At 39.2% G+C, this 23,565-nt stretch overlaps 1 protein-coding gene across 5 annotated transcripts in view; it reads right to left on the reverse strand.

The window, feature by feature from the left end:
• PINX1 (PIN2 (TERF1) interacting telomerase inhibitor 1) overlaps positions 1-23,565 on the reverse strand; it is an 89,356-nt gene that overhangs the window by 45,223 nt on the left and 20,568 nt on the right. For 4 of the 5 annotated variants that reach the window (XM_086703814.1, XM_086703816.1, XM_086703817.1 and 1 more), the window contains 2 exons: positions 18,803-18,895; positions 12,201-12,277 (listed from right to left, as the gene is read on the reverse strand). In XM_086703814.1, coding sequence (XP_086559940.1) covers positions 12,201-12,277; positions 18,803-18,895 — 170 coding nt within the window. Of the gene's footprint in view, positions 1-12,200; positions 12,278-18,631; positions 18,697-18,802; positions 18,896-23,565 lie in introns of all 5 variants that reach the window. The other variant, XM_086703815.1, reaches the window with a different exon arrangement.

The following is a 23,565-nucleotide window of genomic DNA, read 5'->3' on the forward strand; positions in this document are numbered from 1 at the left end:
CTTTCTCACCTCCAGCTAAGCCAAAGATTCCAAACCAGCAGTCTGTGTTACATGAGATCACAAACACGTTTCACTTGTCCTGAACAAGATCTACTACCACTACCATCATCAACATCATGGTTATTATTTTATGAATCTTGGAGACTTCCAGACAGGATATCAATTTCCCTGATTCCCTATAATCTTACAGTTAGACTATTCACACATTTACAGTCAGATGCCTAGATCCCATTGACATTTGAGTTTGAGACCCAGGATAAGGTGTTCATGTTACACCTTTTTTTCTATGCCTTGTCCATTCAGACACTCCTGCCCTTTGGGCTGAGATCAATCACCAGTTCTTCTCTATAGATTTTTCTGACATCATGGTAAAAGTTAATGGTTCTCTGGTCTGTGTTTCCACAATGTTTAAAACATACTTCAGTAACTGAGTTCAATTCAACAAAACCTTCAGTGAGAACCTACTCCGTGCCAGGCATGTTTCTAAATGCTAGACAGTACAAAAATTCCTGCCCTCACGGGGGTTCCAATCTACTGAAGAAAGATGGTAAGTAAACAATTTAGTACATCAGATGGCAGTGACTGCTATGGAGAAAAACACAGCAAAGGAGAAGGTATAAGAGTGTCACAGTTTTTTGTTGTTATTGTTTGTGTTTTCAATTATATATAGGATAATCAAGGAAGACCAACTGAGAGGACATTTGGACAAAAACGCAGAGGAGGCAGGGGCAAGCCACTCCACACAGAGGAGCCACCAAGTACTTAAACTTGAGGTGGAAGCTTTCCTATAGAGAAACAGCAAAGCAGCCAGTGTGATGAGGGCAGAGTGGGTACCAATAACCCAGAAGATGAGGTAGGGCGGTAGTGTATGTGTGTGTGTGTCTATATAAGAGAGAGGGCCGGGGTGGGGGTGGGGGTGGGGGAGCACAACATATAGGACTTTAGGCAACTGTAAAGATTTGCCTTTTGCACTGAGTGTGACAAGAAAATGTGGGAGGGTTTTAAACACAGTAGTGACATGCTCTCAATTACATTTTCAAAAGATCACTCAAGCTGCTATAGAAAAAATACACTGCAGAAAAGACTCTTTACACTCTCTTATAGAATTTATTACATTATATTCAAGATATTTCGACATCTATCTCCTCTAGCAGAGGACCGTGAATTCCATGAAGGGGACCAAATCCTATCATCTTCGCAGCTTCAGCAATTACAGTAATACCTGGGATACACTAGGTAAATTTGTATAACCGTTGAAGTTTTCCCAGTTTCCAATTATTAAATAAGTGCCAACAAACTATGTTTATTATGGAAGAGAAGAAAACAACTGAACATATCCTGTAAGAGGATATCTTTTGTGTCTGGCTTCGAAAGTATTAATACAGGGGTGCCTGGGTGGCTCAGTCGGTTAAGTATCTATCTGACTCTTGATCTCGGCTCAGGTCATGATCTCACGGTTTGTGAGATCAAGCCCTGTGCTGGGCTCTGTGCTGACAGTGTGGAACCTGCTTGAGATTCTCTCCCCCTCTCTCTGCCCCTCCCCCACGTACACATGTGTGTGTACGTGCTCTCTCCCAAAATATATAAATAAACGTTAAAAAAAAAAGGATTAATAGAAGTGAAGAACGTACTCAGGTACAAAGGATCATCTTGATTTAAGTTTAATATCCTTGGTAAACTATTTACTATTTTGTCCTTTCCTATCTCTAGGATGTCATGTTGCTCAGATGAACTTTAGTGAAAGAAAAGGGGAGGGTAATGGTCTCCTGGTGCTTCCTAAATGGACTGTCCCTCAATTCTCTTAGTTGGCATTTAATTCCAGTTGCAAGTATCTCCAGAAGTTAAATTTTCTATGACCTCTCTAAATAATTTGTACCATCCACTTCCTCTTTAAAGAACATTCTTTATATCTAACTTAATCTCTGAAGCTCACATTAAAAAATTGTTTTCTCTTTCTTCTGATAATGGAATCACACTAATTTCCACAATGATGACAGAAATAGTCCTGCTTGATACAGGGGCATAAACTAGATGATCTTAAGAATCTATCTGTCCTGAGATCCTATTATCTTTTCATAAACAAACAGACTCTAACAGTACTAAACCACTGTAAATCTTTTGGGAATAGGGATAGCATCAAATACATTTTGAAACTTATTAAATTCAGTACCATCATCTCCATGAATACTTAATAAATGTTGATGGTGATAAAGAGCTTTTACCTCAGTTTTCTTTTTCTCATGTTTTTTAAAAGCAATGAATTCTTTACATGATAAACAAATGCTAATACCTTTACCCGAATTGTACAGGACATCACATTACAAGGAAGATCACTGCCTTAGTTATTACTCATCTTAAATATTAATTAAAACAAAATCGATATGCCAAGAAATCCTCTATAATTGCTACAATAGCAAAATGACAACAAAAAAGCCTCCCTGCTGGAGGACTTTAAGGAAGGGGTTATTGGCAATGAGTAAGGTTAGTCAGTACATTTATAATACTGCTCAGCATGTAACTGTGTGCAAATGGATTAAAATTTTCTCATTTCTATATTAGGTTTATTTTTACCACCTTAAATTTGAGTGTATTAACAATTATCATGACAGTGATCTTAGAGGCAGCAACAAAGATACGCTGGGCACTTATTGCATGCAAGAGACTTGCTGAGAACTTTACACGGCTTATTCAATCTTGCTAGATGATTTACTATGCCAATTTTATGAATGGAAAAGCTGAGGCTCAGAGAGGTAAGTAACTTGCTCCAAATCACAGTCTTCACACTACTCATGGATCAAACACAGGTTTATCAAACTCTGAAGTGCCTGCTCAATGCCATATTCCATTGATTGAGCCTCCCTTTAGAAGAAACCAGAGAAACAAAACAATTCATTTGATGACATCATTTCCTCATTCCACAGGTTAAGACAGATCTACCAGGTTCACCATCAATGTATAATCACAGAACCACAGAATGACAGATCCTAAGAGAACCACTTCAGTTATTTGGGCAACAAATCACTGCAAAACTTAGCAGCTTAAAACAACAATCCTTTCATTACCACATGCTATTTCTGTGGGTCACTAATTCAAGGAAGAGTTTGGCTGGGCAAAGAGTCTGGCTACAGTTCTCTCTAACGATCAAAGGGTGTTGACCAGAACCTCTTTCTCTTCGTGAAGAGAAAGGGCACCTGCATAATTCTGTGTGCCATGCTCTCCACGTGGGCTAGTCTGGGCTTTGGGCTTTCTTACAGCTTGGGGGTTCAGGGCTACTGCACTGCTTATATGAAGGCTGAAGCCTTCAAGAGTAAGTATTTTAGCCAGCAAGGCTTCTGAAGTCAGGCAGCATCCCCCCTGCTACACTCTATCACTATAAGCAAGTCACAGTCCTGCCCAGATGGAAGGGGAGGGGACTGGGCTCCACTTCTCATCCACTGTCATGATTAGACAGTGGCAAGGGTCAATCTAGAAGAGTATGTGGAATGGGAAATATCACTGAGGAGAATCTCTGGAAAACAGAATCTAGTTGAAGGACATACAATTCAACCCTCTCACTAAATAAGAAAATGGAGTTTACACATTAAAAAACATCCAAGACGGTTAACTTCACCTTGACACTCAACATTTCTAATAACTCCTTTAAGACTTGAATTGTTAAGACAACTTGCTATTCTACCTCAATATTATGCAATTTCTTGCTTAAACACACCAAAGACTTTTTACATTCATCTCCTGGGTAAGGAACAGAAGTAGATAAAGCCAAAATTGTCCCAAGTACAGGAGAATCAAGAAGAGGAATCCAAGTAATGTTTTTCCTTTGTAGTCTAGGACAACATAAAACTTATTTCAAATATATTTCATGTGTCCTCTTTACTTCAGAATCAGGGAACCTTAGACTTGGAAGTACTCAAAAGCATTTAGTTCAGACTCTCTCATTTCAAGAATTCCTCACACAAACCACAAGGTACATCCTACAGCTGATCAGCCCATGTTGCTTCTTTTCTCTAGGTAGATATCTATCAATTTCATCCACCAGTACTAGTTTTTCCTTATGAAGCATAGCAAACAAATCTGTTCCTTTTTTAGAGGACCAGTAAAACTATTTAAGTTCAAGTCAGGATTTCTCAGAATTCAGGCAGAATTTCCTAACTGCTCATTTGCTAGTTCTGTGCATAACCTGCTTTCCTGATACTTTGGTCCCTAGGGCTCATGTCTGAACACACTCTTAAAATATGGCACCCAGGCCTGAACAGACTAGTTCAAATATGGTCACCAGTGCAGAAAATAAGCAAAAAGCCTGCTTCTTTCAGCATGGAGGCACAATCATTCTGACACAGCACAAGCCTCCATGCAAGATAGCTGCCATACTACATGCTTTGGCTTATGTAAAACTGTGGTCAGGTTGCATGCATGTCCCGGCCTCTAAGTTAATTCTCATCTAACTGCTACCAAATAGGATCTTTCCAGGATTAAATGAGGCTTTACATATCTTCACAAATTTTCATCTATTTAGTTTGGTTAAATAAAGTGTTTTCCAGCTTAGACAGATTATTTTGGATCTGTTATCAGTAGTCAAAATGGTGACGGGAATTACTGAAGTCATCAACACCAGCAAAAAAATAAACTTAATATAGACTTAAATGTATTATTTGGCTTGTTTGTGGGCTTGGTTTAAATTTATCTCTAACTAAAAGGTTCTTCATTAGAAGATGGCTTTAGCAAATACTAGTATAGGAAAACTGCCCAGCTTTTGAATGCTAATGCCCAGATCAGGGGTGAGGAGGGGGAGGCAGTGACAGAGGTTGCAAGAAGGGGGAAACATTCAAATTTAAGAGTTTGTATTCTGGAAACAATTTATAAAACTCAACTTAATTCATGAATATAGGTAATTAAAAGGAACATTTGGAACTAAGGAGAAATATCCCTCAAGGACATTTCAAACAAAAATTAAAAAAACAAAAAACAAAAAAAGACTCTTCTTTTCCCAATGATCTTCCCTTAAGAGGTACTGAGGGCAATTTATAGAACTAATGGAATGGTCAAAAATACCTCCGTGAATTCAATTAGCTAAAAGAGAAGGGTCTGCTTGGAAGTGAGTTTTTAGATTTGACAGTCAGAAATGGGAAAGAGAGGGAATTCATGATAACTGACAAGAAAGGGACATAAACCACAAAAGTCATGCTTTGGTTCAAAAGGCAAAAGCCATCAGATTATTCAAGCAAAGTGATCATTAACTGGGGTATCCTGGGAGCATGTACGAAATAACAAAGTTTCTAATTCAATCAGATTATAGAGGTGACTAAATACACAATTATTTTGTCAAGAGACTATGCCAGAAACACGCTGTTTAGAGAAACAAAGTAGGAATGCTGGTAACACATTCTCAATCCTTGATATGGTTTAGGAGTATTTTCTCTAGTGATAAGGCTGAATCAGGAAACAAGCTGGATAGAGGAAGGAAACTGGAAAGGTGGGGGGAGGGAAAAAATGAGAGAAGCAAAAAAAAAAAGAGGAGTATCAGGAAGTTCAACAAGATAGGAACTAATGGAATTTGTTTTTTAGCGTCTCCAACTCCCACTTGCACACCAAGTGAGAAAAGATACATACACACACATACACACACACACACGTATCTATAACTCCTGGCAGGCACTGGCCAGCACAAGTATATGCTGTAGGTCTCAAGGGGCCCTAGCAATCTCAGTTCAATATATTCGATCATTTCTTTGTCTCCACAGAAAGTGCATACATCTCCAATTTAGGTGCACTCCAATCCAGAGTCATTGTCTTCCTATTACAAAGATGATGGGGAAAGGAAGGACTTGGAAATTAGAAATGTACAACCAACCATTCCCATACACAGCAGTTTACTAAAAGGTTTCTGACTACTCGGTAGTGTGTGAGGATCTTTCACTATTTAAGCAAGTAGTTCTGAATAGCCAGATTCAGATAGGGCAACAGTGCCGCTAGATTGTCTCTGCGGCTTGAGAAAACACTGAGCACTGAGAAAGTCAGAGGGTAGTTCCTAAAGAGACAGGAAGGTTTTAATTTCTTTAAAAATACAACACAGTTAAGCCTATGAAACACTATTCCAGAGTGAAATGCAATGTCTAAAGGCCAATTTCTGTCAAATGGGATTGATTTTTAAAAACACAAAATGGCATAAGCAAACATTCATTCAATAATCCTTTCTTGAGAAACTACTAGGTGTACCAGTGGATTATGCTTGGCATAGGATTGAAAGTTAACTGATGAATATTTCCTACTCTCAGAGAAGAGACAGCTATTTATTAATTAAAACATTCCAAAAGGAAAAAAATATTTCAAATATCAACCTTGAAGCTCTACAAACCATTTTTAAGATGAGAAACAAGTCCATTTTTAAAAAACAGAAGTGCAAGGAGATTTTAATTTACTGAATTCCTACCATGTGCCAAGCACTGACTCAAGGCCATGCCAGAGGCCCAGAGATGAATACAACACAAATCCTCTCTCTTTATGTAGTTTACTGTCCAGTGTGTGTGATGGATGAAAAACTCCATGTGTAAAAATACAGGAGATTGATTTCTTCATTTGATGTGTCAAGATCAGAGAGGATAAAAGGCATAATCGAAATTTCATCAATGTGTCCCAGACATCTTAGGTTTAGCTTAGATTGTTATTTTGATGTGGTTTTTTTTCCTACATATTATATTCAAAATAATTAAAGAATCAGATTCCTGGTCTGGCACAGTTTGCTCCTCTACATAATACAAGGCTCACTACTACTACTACCCTCACAAAGAAAATGTTCATTTTATATAATTTTTTTTTTTAACTAGGAAGATTTTTTATGCACAGTCCTGGATTTTAAAAATTCCTTTTGGATCAAGGACTCCCAGGAAAATCTGATGAAAGCTCTGGACTTTATATATCCATACTTACATGTACATAAGCCCACAAACAAATTCTGCATGCAACTTAGAGGAGTTCACCAACCCACTATAATGAGTGTACCCAGAGATACTGTCCAAGGACCTCTCCTGCACTGACATGTTACACAGAACAAACTTGTCATATAATAATGATACCACTTTATATTTATCATCACTTTACAGTTTCATGTACTTCTGACATTACTAAAGTAAAGGACTTCATCAATACATTTGGATTTTATTTTTTTTTAATTTTTTTTTTTAACGTTTATTTTTATTTTTGAGACAGAGAGAGACACAGCATGAACGGGGGAGGGGCAGAGAGAGAGGGAGACACAGAATCGGAAGCAGGCTCCAGGCTCCGAGCCATCAGCCCAGAGCCCGACGCAGGGCTCGAACTCGCGGACCACGAGATCGTGACCTGAGCTGAAGTCGGACGCTCAACCGACTGAGCCACCCAGGCGCCCAAATACATTTGGATTTCAAAGACATCAAACAATCTGATTTCTACAGGGCATTTTCTAAAGTTCCACAAGATAGAAGACATACAATCTAGCAAAAGACATAAAAGCTAGCAAGCATTAAGTGTCCAAGGTAGATCATGGAAACTACGATCAGCCCTTAAAATCTGGGTACTGATTGTTACAGATGTAAGTGGACCCAGCATGTAACTGTGAGAGATCAAATGGCTGATACATAGAACATTCAATCTTGAATCAGACAATTGTGTTGACAGCAGCAGTTGCTGAGGTTGGGGAAGGTGCAGGGAAGGGAGTTGACTACAAGTGGAGGTAGTATGAGGGAGATCTTTATGGTGAGGGAATAGTTCTGTAATTAACTGAGACAGTGGTTACAGGATCCACAAATGGGATAAAGTGGCATACACAGAACTACACACACAGACTGTATGAATGTCACTTTCCTGGTTTTCATCTTATGCTATAGTTGTACAAAATGTAATCACTGGGATAACTGGGTGAAGAGTACAAGAAACCCCTCTGAACTATCCTTGCAACTTCCTATGCATCTGTAATTATTTCCAAATAAGAAGCTTTAAAGCAAAAAGCCAAAAAAAAAATCTGTATTAATTAAGGGTTGCAGATATTTCTTGATAAATGTATTCAGATCATTTGATGCATATGAGAAACCAGAAAATGCACAAGTAACACAGCATCTGTGCTCCAGAAACTAAAGCTAGCTCTTTCTTTTTTTTCTTTACAGCACAAGCGGGGAAGGGGCAGAGAGCAAGGGAGAGAGAGAGAATTCCAAGCAGGCTCCTCATTGCCAGCACAGAGCTCGTGGGCTCAAACTCATGAAACTGTGAGATCATGACCTGAGCTGAAACCAAAAGTCGAATGCTTAACCGACTGAGCCACTCAGGCGCCCCTGGCTGGCTCTTTCTTTCAGCTCCCACCAGCACAGTAAATTGTTCCCAAAGCTGGCCCAGGCATTTGTAATATGCTTCTGAACCCACCATAGTTCAATTCTGACTGAAGGCAAGGCAGTGAGGTTTTGGAAGTTAAACCATTATTTTCAGCAAAATAATAGCCAACCATTTCCCCACAAAATTATGATGACGTATTAACTGCTTATGTCTCTAACAAAATCTCAAAGAAAATTTCTGAGGCATAACTGGACTCATTTAAACATAGATTTTTTTTTTTTTTTTTAATGCACAAAAGTTAATTAACATTGTGGGAGAGGGAAAAGGACAAGGACTTTGGAGTCAGAGGGACCTGGATTTAAACCCCATTTGTGCTGTGTTGGACCTTCATAACAAATCCTTCTGAGCCTTGGTTTCCTTAGTGCTAAAAAGGTGATAATAATGCCTACTTCACAGAAGTGTTACAAGGATTAAATGAAATACTATCATATATGTCTCTCACAGTGTCCAGCACATACATGCTTCATAAGGTTGTAGTTTCTTTTCTATCACTACAACAGTCAGGGGTTATAGAAATCAGTAAGTCAGGCTAAGTTGTGAGAGAGACAATGTTGCCCAAGCCAGATGTGGTCAATGCCCAAGGTTCTTTAAATCCAGATGCAAAGACAAGATTACCATCAGCACCTTAACCAGAGCACCCAGGGAGGATTACTACTTCAACATTCAACACTGCCATGGTGTCTAAGATTCTTTAGGTATTTGACCTCCAGCAGCACCTTTACCTTGGCAATGCCAAATATAATTTCAGGCCAATACTGTTAGGGGGTCAAGGGAGTAAAAACAAGTGATCCTACTTCCAACTGCAAACAGGAACCAAAAGAGGTTGTATTTTCAAACAAATCTCATCAAAGGCCTCCTGCCCTTGGCTATAAGGACCGTTGTAACTAACATGGTAAGGTTTCATAGCAACAATTTATTCAGGGAAGGTACAGGTGTGCCTCAATGAGAGCCAACTCTATATATGAAAATCCACACATATCTAAAACTTAAATTTAAAAGTGATTCTGCTTTAGAGAGAAAGGCAAACCAAGAAATAGACTCTTACCTATTGAGAACAAACTGAGGGTTACCAGAGGGGAGGTAGGTGGGGGCACGGGTGAAAGAGGTGATGGAGATTAAGGAGGGCACTTGTGATAGCACCGGGTATTGTATGGAAGTGCTGACTCACTACATTGTACACCTGAAACTAATACTACACTGTACTTAATGCTAACTGGAATTTAAATAAAAACTTAAAAGTGACTCTGCTTTACAGAAATACTTCTTAGTTGGTGTCTTAAAATGTGATTAGATTTAAATACATTCCATGTTATACGCAAATACGTACAGACGTATATTAAATGTCAAATACCACCGGGGCCCAATCTACTCCTTGTACTGCATGCAGCAGAGTGTGACCAGCAGCATCGGCATCACCTGGGAGCTTCTCAGAAATGCAGACTCTTGGGCCCCACCCCACCCTCAAGAACCAGAACCTGCAGTTTAATAAAATTCCCAGACGGTCTGTGTCCAGACTAAGATTTCAGAAGCCCTGTCCTAGGCAATATTCGTAATCCTAAAGTCAGAAGCTCTCCCAAATGTCACATATGACAGGGCTTCTACTAGTGGCTCTCAATCCTTACTCCCAATAATCACCTGTGTCATCTGGGTAGGCTTTATTTGATATTAAAACGATTTTTCTTCTTCTCTTTTTAGTACCTATTCCTGGACCCTAACCCCAAATTAGGATTTAACTGGCCTGGGGTGGCACCCTGGCATTATCATTTTTTAAAAAGCTCCTTAGGTGACTGAGTGCAAGAGATGCTGAGAACCACTGCTACAGACCAAGTGCTGCGTCCTGATATAAAACTTCCTCAGCGAACAATCAGGATGTTCAATGCATCAACAAGAGGAGGACTGTAAGCTGGAATGAGAGATGAAGACACGCCTGGATATAAATCTTGCACAAAACACAGGATCCTATAAGGCCGGTCTTCTCCACACCAACTGCACCAAAATAGATTTTCCCTGGGTTAGTACCAGGGAATTGTTTCCAAAGCTCCTCAAATACAGGCTCATGTCAACGTGGTCATGAATGACATCACCGTCAAAAGGCCAAGTAATACCAGACAGTGTTGAAAACCTCAAGGCACCTAACATCAGTAGTCCTCAGGCAGATGTCTGCCAGAGGATTAGAAACCTCTAATTGCCTTTAACAAAAAGCTTTCCTGTGCTTACCACAGAAGTTCTTTTAAAGTTCTACCAAAAGTTTCCTTCCCTGATCTGTTCAACCATAAAATTTCAAACAGAGTGCTACAAAAGACCACGGTTTCAGGCAGCAGGGAGAAAAAGGCAGGCCAAGTAATCCAAGAACACAAAGATCCAGAAATGCCAGCACAGTAAGAATGCAGGATTGACAGAGCTGGAACAAAAAGGTTATTTTCAGGGGTCCAGGATGGACTATGGGGCCGAGGCAAAGGTGCCAGGTGTGGCCATGGGAGGGCATGGTTAGGTCAGTGCAGAGGTGATAGAACATCCTTGAGGATACTCAAATTATGGAGCATGATCAAAGGACAGTGATTAAAGAGGAAGACTCAGATAAGACAAATGCAGTCTTTAGTGAACAAGGCAGGGGCCTGCCTGCGCCAATCCAGGTCATACAGTCACCACTGAGGGGCAGAGGGGTGACCAGAAGCAGGGCTGTCTGATGATCCTCTGCTCTTTCCAACAGCCTCTCTGGGAGTGAAACATCCAGTGTGGCCTGATGATAGTACGCCTCCTCCCTAACGGCCCACCTGCCTTTGACATGACTCAGCAGAGACCTATAAACACCGCCCCTCAGCGAGCCAACGGAGCACTGCTTCCTCAGTCCTCACTTTAAAGGTGTAGGGGCAGAAAAGCCCTGACAAATGGAATTTAGTCCCAACCTGCAAAAGAAATCACCGAGCAAAAATTTCTAATAACTGCTTATTCTAGAGTCTTCGGAAATAATATGAAGTAACAAAAAGCTACTACCCTGGAAAAATTCCTGTCAGTCTAGAGAAATGTCAGAAAAAATTGCACCAGGGCCTTGGCTAGAAACCAATAAAGAAATCTAAGTAGGACACACCAGATTAACTGAGTAATAGTTATAGCAACCATACTGCGGATTTTTGGAGGCGACACCAATTTTAAATTTTTACTCCTATATCTCCAGAAACCCCTATTTCACAAATTCTATTTTGACATCCAAACTCAGGACTGCCTCTTACTTTGGAAATGGCACAAAAAACTCCATACTAAATTACAAAGCCCAATTTACTAATGAAGCTTATGAATTATGGACTCATCTCATGTAGGGTACGGTGTAGTCACCCTGCTCTCGCCTAGTTTTAAGACAAACACTATTGTACAATGGAGGAAATACTACATCCAAATCCCTTACAGATTCTTGGTGATGATCCTACACTTTCAAAATGTTTTTAAAAGGAAGCAGACCAGGACAGGACTATGTAGATGACATTGTCCCTCCCAAGCCACATCCCAAACAGTTATGCAGTCTGAGCAAACAAAACCGCTGCAAGCATCCTCGGATGGGAGAGACATTTTCCCCATTGAATATGTCAGCAAAGGCATTCTTCCCAGAGTTTACTCTAGTCCTCACACAAGGGAAAAAGCAGGTGACACATACTCTTCTTTAGAATCCTTGTATCTTCCAACTACTATTATTAAGAAGGTCACATTTAGCCTTTGAGACTTCTCACATCTTTTTTTTGGAGCTTTATCTAAAGAGTACTATCAGTAATAGATACAAATAGTTCTACGCACAGCTGAAAACCAAGCGGTGTTGAAACAGAACATATCAATTGTATGTGGCTTAATACCTCAGGAGTCTTCTTACTCTGTCTTTTCCCAAAAATGCAGTCAAGATCTGTTTTGCTCCGAGATGATAGATCCTTCCCTAGAAAAACAACACGGTGCCTTTCAGTAATACCATTCTTTCTAAAATAAGGGGCACAAATATAAACTATGAGAATCCTGAAAGCAAAATGGATTTTGGAAAAGAGACAATTTTGTAAACTACTTTCTGCCTCCCTTCACAACAACTCCTTAGTTAACAAGTAAAATCAAATAAATTTTAAAATGACTTAAAACTCAAGACAGTGTTTCACAACCAGAATCCGTGATGGTCTCTTCTTTATGGTAGAAACAATCAAAAGCATGTAGCATGAGAGGAAAACTGAATTTCAAAGCTAGCTCTACTACTGGTATACCTTTCACTTATGATTTCTGGGTCTCTGGGTCTCCCATTTATAAAACAGATATTTTTTACTTCAAGGAGACATGAGTTACTCAGGATTATGAAATGCAGAACAAAAAATGCTGGTAGCTTTACAGCTTTTAAACACACACGAATGAGAGCATACTGTATTTGACACATAGGAGCTCAATAACTAATTGAATGAATGAGAAAAAATTCAAAAAGAATAAATGCAAACAAAAATTACTACATTAGGGTGAAAGGATTTCAGATTTTTCTCTTTAAAATGTTCTCTACTGTTACAACTATATCATCTTTAAATAAAAGGATACATAATAAGAGCAGGAAATGAAATGGCTTCTGGCAAAGCACTGTCCAAAGGACCTATGGCTCTTATTAAAAACACTAAACTCTTTAACTTAATTTCAAACCCACAAACCAACTAATTTAAAATTCACTTCTTTGGAATTTCCACTTCTACCAATAATATTCTGTGAGCAGTCAACTGAATCTCTTCCCATTTGTCAACTACATGGCAAATGCACTTTAAAATGTAACTACTACATGTAAAGTCTTGAGGCTCCGGGGGAGTTAGGCTCTAGGTTAGACACAGGAATTTTTGTTTTGAGTAGGAAGCCTAAGTTCCAATGTCATGGACCCACTGGTCTTCTTAGCTTCCTGTAGCAAACTGACTTGGCAAAGTAATGGCATGACCCAGAAAGTTCTAGTTCACTGACAATCACTGGGGCATTCAAATATGATATCGCTCAGTGACTCCATGAAATTAAAAAACAAAACAGCCTTGGATTTAATGCAAAGCCAGGCGCCATAACCACTTTCATAGGCAGCAGTACCAGATTCAATGGTCCAGTCAATACGACCTGTTTCTATCAGGAAGGACATGTTCCTTCATGGCTCTGTGTTACTCTCTCCTTTCTTCCTGAGCTAGAAACAAAGCCCTCCTGGTTCTGATTATTAAGCAGACCCATACAACAGACCCCATAGGAAACCTACTTAAGAACAAAATGAAGCATATCCCAGACAAGAACTCAGAAAATGAACCAGAAAAGTGGGGAATAACACTGCTCATGGTGGGGAGAAGTGGACAAACCCTCAGGAGGAGGTCTAGAGATCTATTCTTAGCTTTGTCATCAGCATAACCCATTTTGCATGGCAGAGCACATTCAGGGTGGCAGCTTCTATTTCAGAAAAAGGAGTTATACTTAGTTCAAAATATGTATTCGCCGTCTATCCCCAACCTATCTTCTGGAATGGAACAGAAACCCTAAAAGAAATGCAAATTAAGATCTCTTTTATAGCAATTCAACTAAAAGGAATGCTGAAGGGATTAAAGAAGGCAGGGTACATGCAAGATCACAATTCTAAAACAGGATGTCAAACTATGAACACGCAGAGATTGAAAACAAATCTAAACATCAAAGGGAAAACTGCCAAGCTGGGAGAGACAGTAAGCTGTACCAATGAAGGTGCAAGTGTTTCTAAGGTTTTGGTGATGGGTTCTTGTATCAGAAATTTTTATCCTTTAGAAAGTTCACTTAAGTAAATGTGGAAACCAGGATTGTTACAGGCCTTGCTCTGGATTTGATCTGGAAAACAAAACACAGAGAAGAATTAAGAGTCAGAGACCAATGGAAAGGGACTTAAAAATAGATCAAAATGTGAAGATGGAAGCAATACTGAAATAGTTATTAGTCAATGGTCTTGGGTGAAAAGTTTATCAACGTTACAAAATTATGGCCATTTTGGAATCAGGTAAATATATTAAAACTGAGTTTGAAAGCTTACTGGTCTCAGTTTTGAATTAAGGTTAAATCAAAACAAATACTGTTGATAAACTTAGATGTTAGAGAAAATGACAATCAAAAACTAAAAGGAAATATGTGTTCTCTGTCTGAATTTGGGTCATCTATCTATTAGTCTTCAATTGGCCATAACATTTTGAGAACCAGGAAAAACAGCTTCCAGTAGCCAAGCTGATAGAACTTAAGTCCATAAAAGGATAAACAAGTACTTTCAGAAAAGAGTACTTTATGATCTTTTTAGCTGTTTTTCTAGTAATCATGATTATTAGGTTTTCCAGTCTATCCAAGTGGCAATTTGGAAAGGAGAGAAGTTACCACTATAGTCAGATACACTTTACAACACCAAGGAGTCCACAAGGGAAGCAAATGAAACTACAAAAAACAAACATAAGAATTGAAGAATCACAGAGATTTGGAGACTCTTACTTTAAGGGTAAAAGTCATATAGAACCCAACAAGTTCTAAGGAAAAAAATGTATTACAGCACTGTATTGTAACAAAGACTTAAAAAAAACCCTGAGTTTTCTACTCAGAGTAAAGGGGCGAGGGCAAGGAAATGCAGGTCTGAGAAATACGTTTGTTAAAATTTAAAAAAACCCAAAAAACAAACAAAAAAACCACTGCAGGTGTATGTAGGAAGCTTCATTTGCTTAGAAATTTCATTTGCGTTCCCCAATAAAGGATGAAACACTGCATTCTGATTTCTGTTTTTAATGAAAATACATGGGACCGATAATAATCCTACGACCAAAGATTATGGCAACGTCACTGAGAGGATGATGTCAGAAAACCAGGAAAACTGAAGGAAACAGAGTAGGGAATGAAAAGAAGTGAGACCCTCACAACCAATAAGACAGTCAGGATTCTGTAAAAGCCTGCCATGGTGCTATTTTATATTTAAATGGCAAAAGAATCAGAAGAGGAAACTGGATGCCCGTCACCAGCAGAGTCCGATGTGGGGAGGAGGTCACCACGCCAGCAGTCCTACAGTCTGGTGTGTCCAGGCTAGCAAGCTGGCTACCAGGACCTGTGCTGTCCGCACAGTTTCCTTGTTTAAGAAGCAAATACTGCAAACTGTCACAGGAATAAGAAGGCTGAGTACTATTACTAGGGTGAAGCTGCACAGCTTCAGTTCGTGCGACCTTTCTTCTAGCCACCACACGATGCGGGGCAGTGGGGGGTGGGGGGGGGGTGGGGCGGGAGAACCAGCGTTCTCTTGATAACTTCCCACTGCATATACTAAACACTTCAAAAATGGTTTTGTAGAATTTCACATTCTCCCTATCTTTTCCTCTCTGTAGATGAGGCCTCAACAAACATTTTTCAAATTAAAAGAAACTGCACTGAAGTTAGGCTTGTTAAACAAATACAGATGAAATTAACTTTTAAGTTATATAATAAATTGTTTCAAAATAAAAGCAGAAATTTGGGACCAGAAAAAGGAATAATTATGTATTAGAACTAGAATGATATAGCCAGTATTTAGGCAACAGTATATTTTACAGTGCTATTCACTACTGGAATCTCACTGAAGTCAAATTTTTATCTTCACTCTTCAAACCAAGCTATGTAAAATGCCATTTTCCCATGATTTGGTCTCTGGACCACACATGGGAGTTACAACATGAATCACCCTCATCAAATAAGCAAATTAGTTACTGCGGGGCATACCCGCAGGCTAAAATGATTATCATTTAATATGCTGAACAATCAAAAGTTCCATAACATGGGTCATATCTGAAAAGTCATAAAATGGAACCTACTTTAGAACTTTATAATGACTGAGAAATCTTTCCTCATTTTACCTACTTATTTTTCAATAGGCTTCACGCCTAGCATGGAGCCCAATATGGGGCCCAAACACACAACCTTGAGATCAAGACCTGAGCTGAGATCAAGAGTCAGACGCTTAACCAACTGAGCCACTCAGGCACCCCTGAAATCTTTCCTTATTTTTAAGACAGGAAACTGAGTCTGAAAGAAGGTAAGTGCTTAAGTGATGTGAGAGACTAATGGCAGAACCCAAGTTTCCTGTTGATCTAAGAACATCCACCTTAGAGTGTTATGCTAAGTGAAAAAAGCCATACAGAGAAAGACAGATACCATATGTTTTCACTCTTATGTGGATCCTGAGAAACTTAACAGAAACCTATGGGGGAGGGGTAGGAGAAAAAAAAAGAGGTTAGAGTGGGAGAGAGCCAAAGCATAAGAGACTCTTAAAAACTGAGAACAAACTGAGGTTGATGGGGGGGTTGGGGGGGGGATGGTGGGAGGGAGGGGAGGGTGGGTGATGGGTATTGAGGAGGGCATCTTTTGGAATGAGCACTGGGTGTTGTATGGAAACAATTTGACAATAAATTTCATATATTGAAAAAAAAAAAAAAAAGAACATCCACCTTAGAGAAAACTGAGGGTTTATCATTCGTAACCAGGGACAACAATTGTTCTACAAGAAAAGATTTATTAAATGAAAGAACTTTAGAACCTGCTTTCACTGTGGATTGTTAAGATGGGTAGTAAATATATTTTTCTTCACCACCTGGATTTCTGCCTCCTTTTCCCACCTTTTCCACTTACTCTCAATCCGCATTTCCTGTATCTTCCCACTCAATCTCTGCTTCCTTTCTGACAATATATCTTGAAAGAATATATCTTTTCCCTGTATACCAATGCCCTCTTTCTCCCCAGGCAAGGCTAATAAATCAGCAAACCTCATTCAGAGAAAACGAAGGCACAACACATCATGCAGGCCGACAGGGTCACCTGGCAAGGAAGTGGCTTAACTAGAAATAGAAAGCAGATACTCCCAGCATCCATTAGATTAAAGCAGATTAAAGAGGTTTATCCCAGCTTCAGCAAACACTTCGGGTGAAATCATGCATGTAGTTAGATACTAAAGGAAAACTAGATTTGCAAAAGTGAAAGCTTCAAAGGCTGACATGCCATCTAAAAAGTTACAGGCCACTTTTCATGAATTTGCTCAGCATCTTTCTGTGATATGTCTCTTTTTTCCTATAGGTTATAATGAAAAAAGGAGGGATATTTAACGACTGGTTATAAAGTGGCGATTTAGCCTCTTCTCAGAAAGACTGAGGAGGTAACAGGGACTGTTCTTGTTCCAGAACAGAAGTGAAGTGGAGAGAAACCCCAATCAGAAACCATAGAGGACAACAACAAAGAAGGTTCTAAACTGAAAGAAGAGGGGAAGACATGAAGAGCCATACAAACCACAGCAGCTGGAAGAGGGAAAGGGGAAGTGCCTGTTTCTCTTTGTACATGTTCCCGAAGCTATTCAGCTCCCGACTCCATTAAACTCTGCCACGGGCTCTCACTTAAACCAAAACCAAACCCAAACCTTTGGGGTTTTGACCCAAGTGAGAACCATTAATTGCCAAGAGGAATGGGAATTCCAGCTCCTACTGCTGCTGAGGCAAGTTCTAGGAATTAGGGAATTCTCAATCATGCCAACTAGACTAAACCAAAGAGATGTGTGCTTCCTGGCATACAAAGATAGAAAGGTGCATCCCATCTCCCATAGAAAGGCCATCGTATGGTGACTAGATAGCACAACAGGATTATCATCACATTTATACTTGAAGTATAGTATGTAACAAATAAGCTTTTGTGCCTGGAAAGTGTACTTAATGCATAATATTATTCTATGGGAAAACATCTGGGGGAATGGAGTTCAAGTTAAATTGTTTCTTACCAATACAAGACTGCCACCTGGTGGTTACACAGGACAACTGCACTTGTAATTGGCAGCGTTTACTGGGAAGGGAGTAGGGAGGCGGTGATGGAAGAAGATGGGATTCACTACCTAGTTCTCAAATGTGTTTTCTAATGCTACTTTGCCATGACCATGGAATGCCTAAGTTAACACTCCATTCAATGAAGAAATGGTGTGAAATAATATAAATCAGTTTAGGAGGGAGATTTCTCATACTGGAGATCTCAAGATAGAACACAATTCTGTAAATTGGAATAATTTAAGAGTTATTCAATACCAACATTAAACTTCAAAAACTAGAAATTGTAAGTAAAAATGCTGAGCAATAAATTAAAATTATTTTCTGACTTAGTGACGTAAAGTCACTTTTCTCTTTTACATAGCAAGTTGACTTCTGCTTCCAGCTTTGCCAAAGGACTTGCATGTAATCTAAAACCGAATGTGGGGCCCTACCTCAGAGCTAACGGATCTGCAATTTAACAAGATCTCCAGGTGACTCACAATAAATGCTGAAACTTTAGCACTGCTGTACATCAAGCCAGGCAGGCCACCCATACTTGTCCATTCTGCACATAAAACAAGAAGTAATGTTGGAGAGAGCTAAAAATGCTTTAAGAAACCTGGTATGAACATGGGGATTTCAACAACAAATAAAGAAATGCTTAATTTTACCTTTTGTGAATTTCATATAATGAACACGGTTTTTGGAGATCTTGGACTTTTCTTCAAGGCTGAAAGTTTTCTTTTCTTTGTTGTCTGAGGAGTCTTTAAAAAAAAAAAAAGAAAGAAAGAAAAGCATTAAACTCTCTGAAACCCATCCCCTCATTCATTCTCTTACCATGACATGGTCTTTTTTAAATAAAATCTTTAGAAGCCCTATTATTTAATACTGAGCTCTACTCATAGGATTAGAAACACTCTCCTTAAACTGTGTACTGTGGATCAGGCAAGGCTATTCACATGAAATTTATAAAATCCTCAAGGAAGAGAAATGAAAGCTTGTGTTCACACAAAAGCCTACAAACGAATGTTATAACAGTCTTATTTATGATAGTAAAATACTGGAAATAACCCAAAATTCCTTCAATGGGCGAATGGCTAAGCAAATTCTGGTACATCTTTACGCTGAAATGCGACTCGGCAATAAAAAGGAATCAAGCTATGGATACATGCAACAACCTCATTGTGCCTGTGAAAAAGGTGGACCTACACACTATATGTTCCATTTAGAGAACGTTGTCAAAATGACAAAACTATAGAGCCAGAGAACACATTCATGGTTTCCAGGGGTCAGGGATGAATGGGGAGTGCTGGAGGATGGAGGGGTGGAAGGTGGGTGTGCATGCAAAAAGGCAGCATGAGGCAGCTCTTCTGCGGTAATGAGACAATCCTGTATCTTAACTTGGTGATGATTACATGAATTTATACACATGATAAAATTCCACACAACTTACACATACACACATACACACACACATGCGCGCACAAATGAAGGCTAAAAAAATGATGAAAACTTAATAAGGTCTATGGTCTGATTAACAGTCCACACAAGTGTCAATTTCCTGGTTTCAATGTTACGCTGTTGTTATATTAGATGTCACCCCTGGGAAAAAGTGGGTGAATGATACTTAGGACTCTTTGTAGTACTATTTTTGCAATTTTCTATATGTTTATAATTGTTTCAAAATAAAAAATTCTTTTAAAAATTGAATAAAGGTAAGAGGTTAAATGATAATCAAAAACCAGATCAGAGATGACAATCAGAGTGTGAAGGAGCAGAGCTAGCACTGAGCCATAGCCTCAAATACCAGATTTCACTAGAGACTTACCTTAAGGACAAAACAAAAACACAAACAAATTGAGGAAGAAACTCAGGTTTATTCTTTTGATAAAAAAGGAAAATGTGAGCCAGAAAGTACCTTGCCTAAAATGTCAGAGCAAGTACAACTGGGGTTAGAGTCAGTTATACTCAATTAGTTAACTAGCTCCCCGTATTCCCTCACCTTTATCTATGTGTCAGGGTCAGGCAGCAGAGTACAACAGAAACAGAACACCACAGGTAGAAAAGAGCCTGAATTTTCCATAAAGAAATACAGATAATGAGGTTAGAGAAAGTGGGGGAAAGGAAAATTTTGCCTTAGTACTGGAGCAAAACCAGCACATGTCCACTGACTATGTTATAGGAGTTAGCTGTAATCCCTCCTAGAAATCAGCAATTTTAAAAACAAAGTGTGAATTACATAGTAAGGCTCCAAAGGGTGTATAGATATCTCAAGGTTTCAGAGTATGCTTAGCATGGGTTAATCATATCAGCAACCCAAAACATTTTCTCCTGCAGCCACTTCTCACAAACAGCTTGGGTTTTTTTTCAGACATCCCACAAGTGAATTTTTCTTGTCTTTTGGAGGTCAAACACTTCTTAGGGTACGTAATATTCTCAATTTTGATGTTCCAAACACAAGTCACTTAGTAAGTTCTGAGCTTAGATAAGTAGTTATGATCAACTGAAGGTTTATGAGGCACAAGACCCTGGACTCCAGAGCTTTCTATGCATGTCCTACAAAGGAGGGGCCATGATGACTAACTGTACTTCACAGGATACTGAGGCACAGAGGGATTAAACGAGGCACATCTATGAGGTGGCTATGAAGGGATTCAAACCTAGGCAGAGATGAGTGACAGTCCACATTCTTACCCATTTCACCATGTCCCCATCAGAGCTGCTCTTGCACTTCAGAGGACACTAAGCCTCACCGGGAGAGCTTCTCACCTGCCGAGGACACAGGCTTCCCACAGTACATGGAGCACGGACAGATCCCAGGGGAATCAGTCCCTAGCTTTTTCCCCACACTGCTCTATGAGCGGATGCAGCAATGTGGCTCTCCTTCTCCACTTCTCCCATGGGTCCTTCCCTCACTTTACAAGAGGGGCACAACTCTCCTCTCAGCAAGGATATAAACAAGGCACAAACCAAAGGACTGGGAAGCATCTTTTAATCAAAGCAGCAAAAGCAGCCCCCTCCCCGCACCAATCTATCTATCTCATCAAGAGACGCACTTCCAGGAAGACTGCACTATTATAATTATTTTCAAAATTTGTAATATATTTCCCAGTTTTATTCATTGCCATCTACTGATACAATGACAACTTCATCCAAAGAAAAATATTTACACTTAAAATCTTGGGGTTACTAGAAATAAAGCAACCTTGAATTGCTCAAATTCTTTCCTCTCTCTCTGTCTTTTTGGAGAGGTATGGTGGCAAATCCCACTCTAGGAACAGAGACTTTTGGGGGCTGATTTACACAGGAGCAGTCTTTCCCAGGAATGGTGTATTTATATGTATTTGTTTTGTGGCAGAGAAATAGAATAGGATAATGAATTTTAAAAAGTTTAAACAAAAAGAAACATATAAACATAAAATACTATGGGGTATGTGCAATGGAAACATTATTTCAGAGGAAAAGGAACAATGAAATATAACATTTTTGACTACTAAAAGACTTGCTGGTGTATTTATAAATATGTGGCAATGAATATCAAATTGTACTGATATATAGCATCTGCTGGGTACATTTAACAACATAATGGTATTCTTTTAAAATGCTAGCATTTCCCAATAGGCCAGAAATTATATTTTTTGCAATGACTTAAAGCTATGATTAAAAACCTTATAAATGGTGTTCTCAAAAATGTGAGGCGGAGGTGGGGGGGTGCATGTGTGGCTCAGTTGGTTAAGCATCCAACTCTTGATTTAGGCTCAGGTCATGATCTCACAGTTCGTGGGTTCGAGCCCTGTGCTGGGCTCTGTGTTGACAGCACGGAGCCTGCTTGGGATTCTCTCTCTCCCTCTCTCTGCCCGTCTCCAGCTCACTCACTTTCTCTCAAAAGAAGTAAATAAACTTAAAAAAAAAATGTGAGACAGGGAATACTGTTTTTCAAAGTGCAAAAAAACTTGAAGACCCCAGTCCTAAACAGGTGTTTGGCATCCCAGTTTATTTTCAAAAATATTTAAAATCATAAGGGACAAAATATCTGCTGGAAGTAACAAACATTTCGTAAAACCATGAAGTCCACTGAAAAGCTGAGTTGAGTCTGGTAGAGAGAACTAATTAATAAAATAATTCCAAAAAATGAAATTCTGAAGAATACACCGAGTTTTATGTCCCACAAGAAAATAAGGGTTATTTCTAGAATCTTTGCAAGACATTCTATGAAGTGAACAGTATGGAATCTCTACTTAGTTAAAACAATACTGTATGAATTGATACACAGTCTTAACGAACTAAAAATATTATAATAGTAGAAAAATATGTTATTGGGTTATTGTGTCATCTGCTTTTCAGCTTTAATACAAGTAATATGATCAAAAATTCACTTGGATGAAGATACTGTATTTACCAAGGATGACATGGCAGAAAAATAACCTATTAGTTGTCCAGGTCCATTCCTTGGATAGGTCTTCCCTCACAGGAAGATTCTAAAGGCTTTTCAGTATTGGGAGCGGCAGTTAGCAAGGCCTGGTTTCTACTGGGCAGGACAGTAAGCAGTGAGCTGCTCCGTCCCATTTGCAGAGCTATCAGCACCCTCTACGGGTCTTGAGGTGGAACTTAATCTACAGATGAGGAACTCTTCAGCTGTCTTCTGCTTGCTTTATGCACAAAAGAATCAGCCTGCACAGATAAACCTGTGGGCCAGACTGCATGAGGACAAAGCACTACCACTTGGAAGCTGTTACACACTCACTACCTTCCTGACAAATAATACAGGGTCCCCTGGGTCACTTTAAACATTTCACTGACTGCACTTCTGGGAATACATCACAAAGGCCCAACTACACTGTGCCCAGCCTCAGCAATCAGCAATAGAACAAAGTACATCTGTCCCCAACCAGGGTTTTTGCAACTACGATGGCATTTCTCAGAAAAGAGTAATCACGATACCATCAAAGAGAAAAAGTAACTTTCTAGCTAGCACTGTCAAATCTCAAAAGCAAACAACTGAAAACTCTGCTTTCTTTTCTTAGTACCTACAAAGATGAATCTCATAGCTCCTTTCTTTATGAATCTTGGAGTTGATGATTTCTTGATAACCCTATCACCTAAGAAATTACAAAGTTTTCTCTAATTCAGTACATGAAGGAGGAAGTTATGATACCAAAGTGCAAAGTCAACTCATTTTCCCTCTTCAAGAATGTGTGGATGTCTCTAAGAAAAAAAGCCCCAGACTCAAAAGCTTCTGCCTCCATGACCATGGTCATGCAAGGTCAGCTCAAGTCTATCTAACACCCTAAGCACGTCATTGAATGTGTGTAGGAAAACTGACTGCCATTTACAGTTGATACCCTGATAATGAAACTGCTGCACGTTACTCTCAGTTAACCTTCATTACAGGTTTAATATTACATAAATTACTCAAGTAATTAAGTCTACCAGA

This window comes from Puma concolor, chromosome B1 (genome assembly GCF_028749965.1).
Source record: "Puma concolor isolate L17-30 chromosome B1, mPumCon1.1.hap2, whole genome shotgun sequence".
In the NCBI taxonomy this organism is placed as follows: domain Eukaryota; kingdom Metazoa; phylum Chordata; class Mammalia; order Carnivora; family Felidae; genus Puma; species Puma concolor.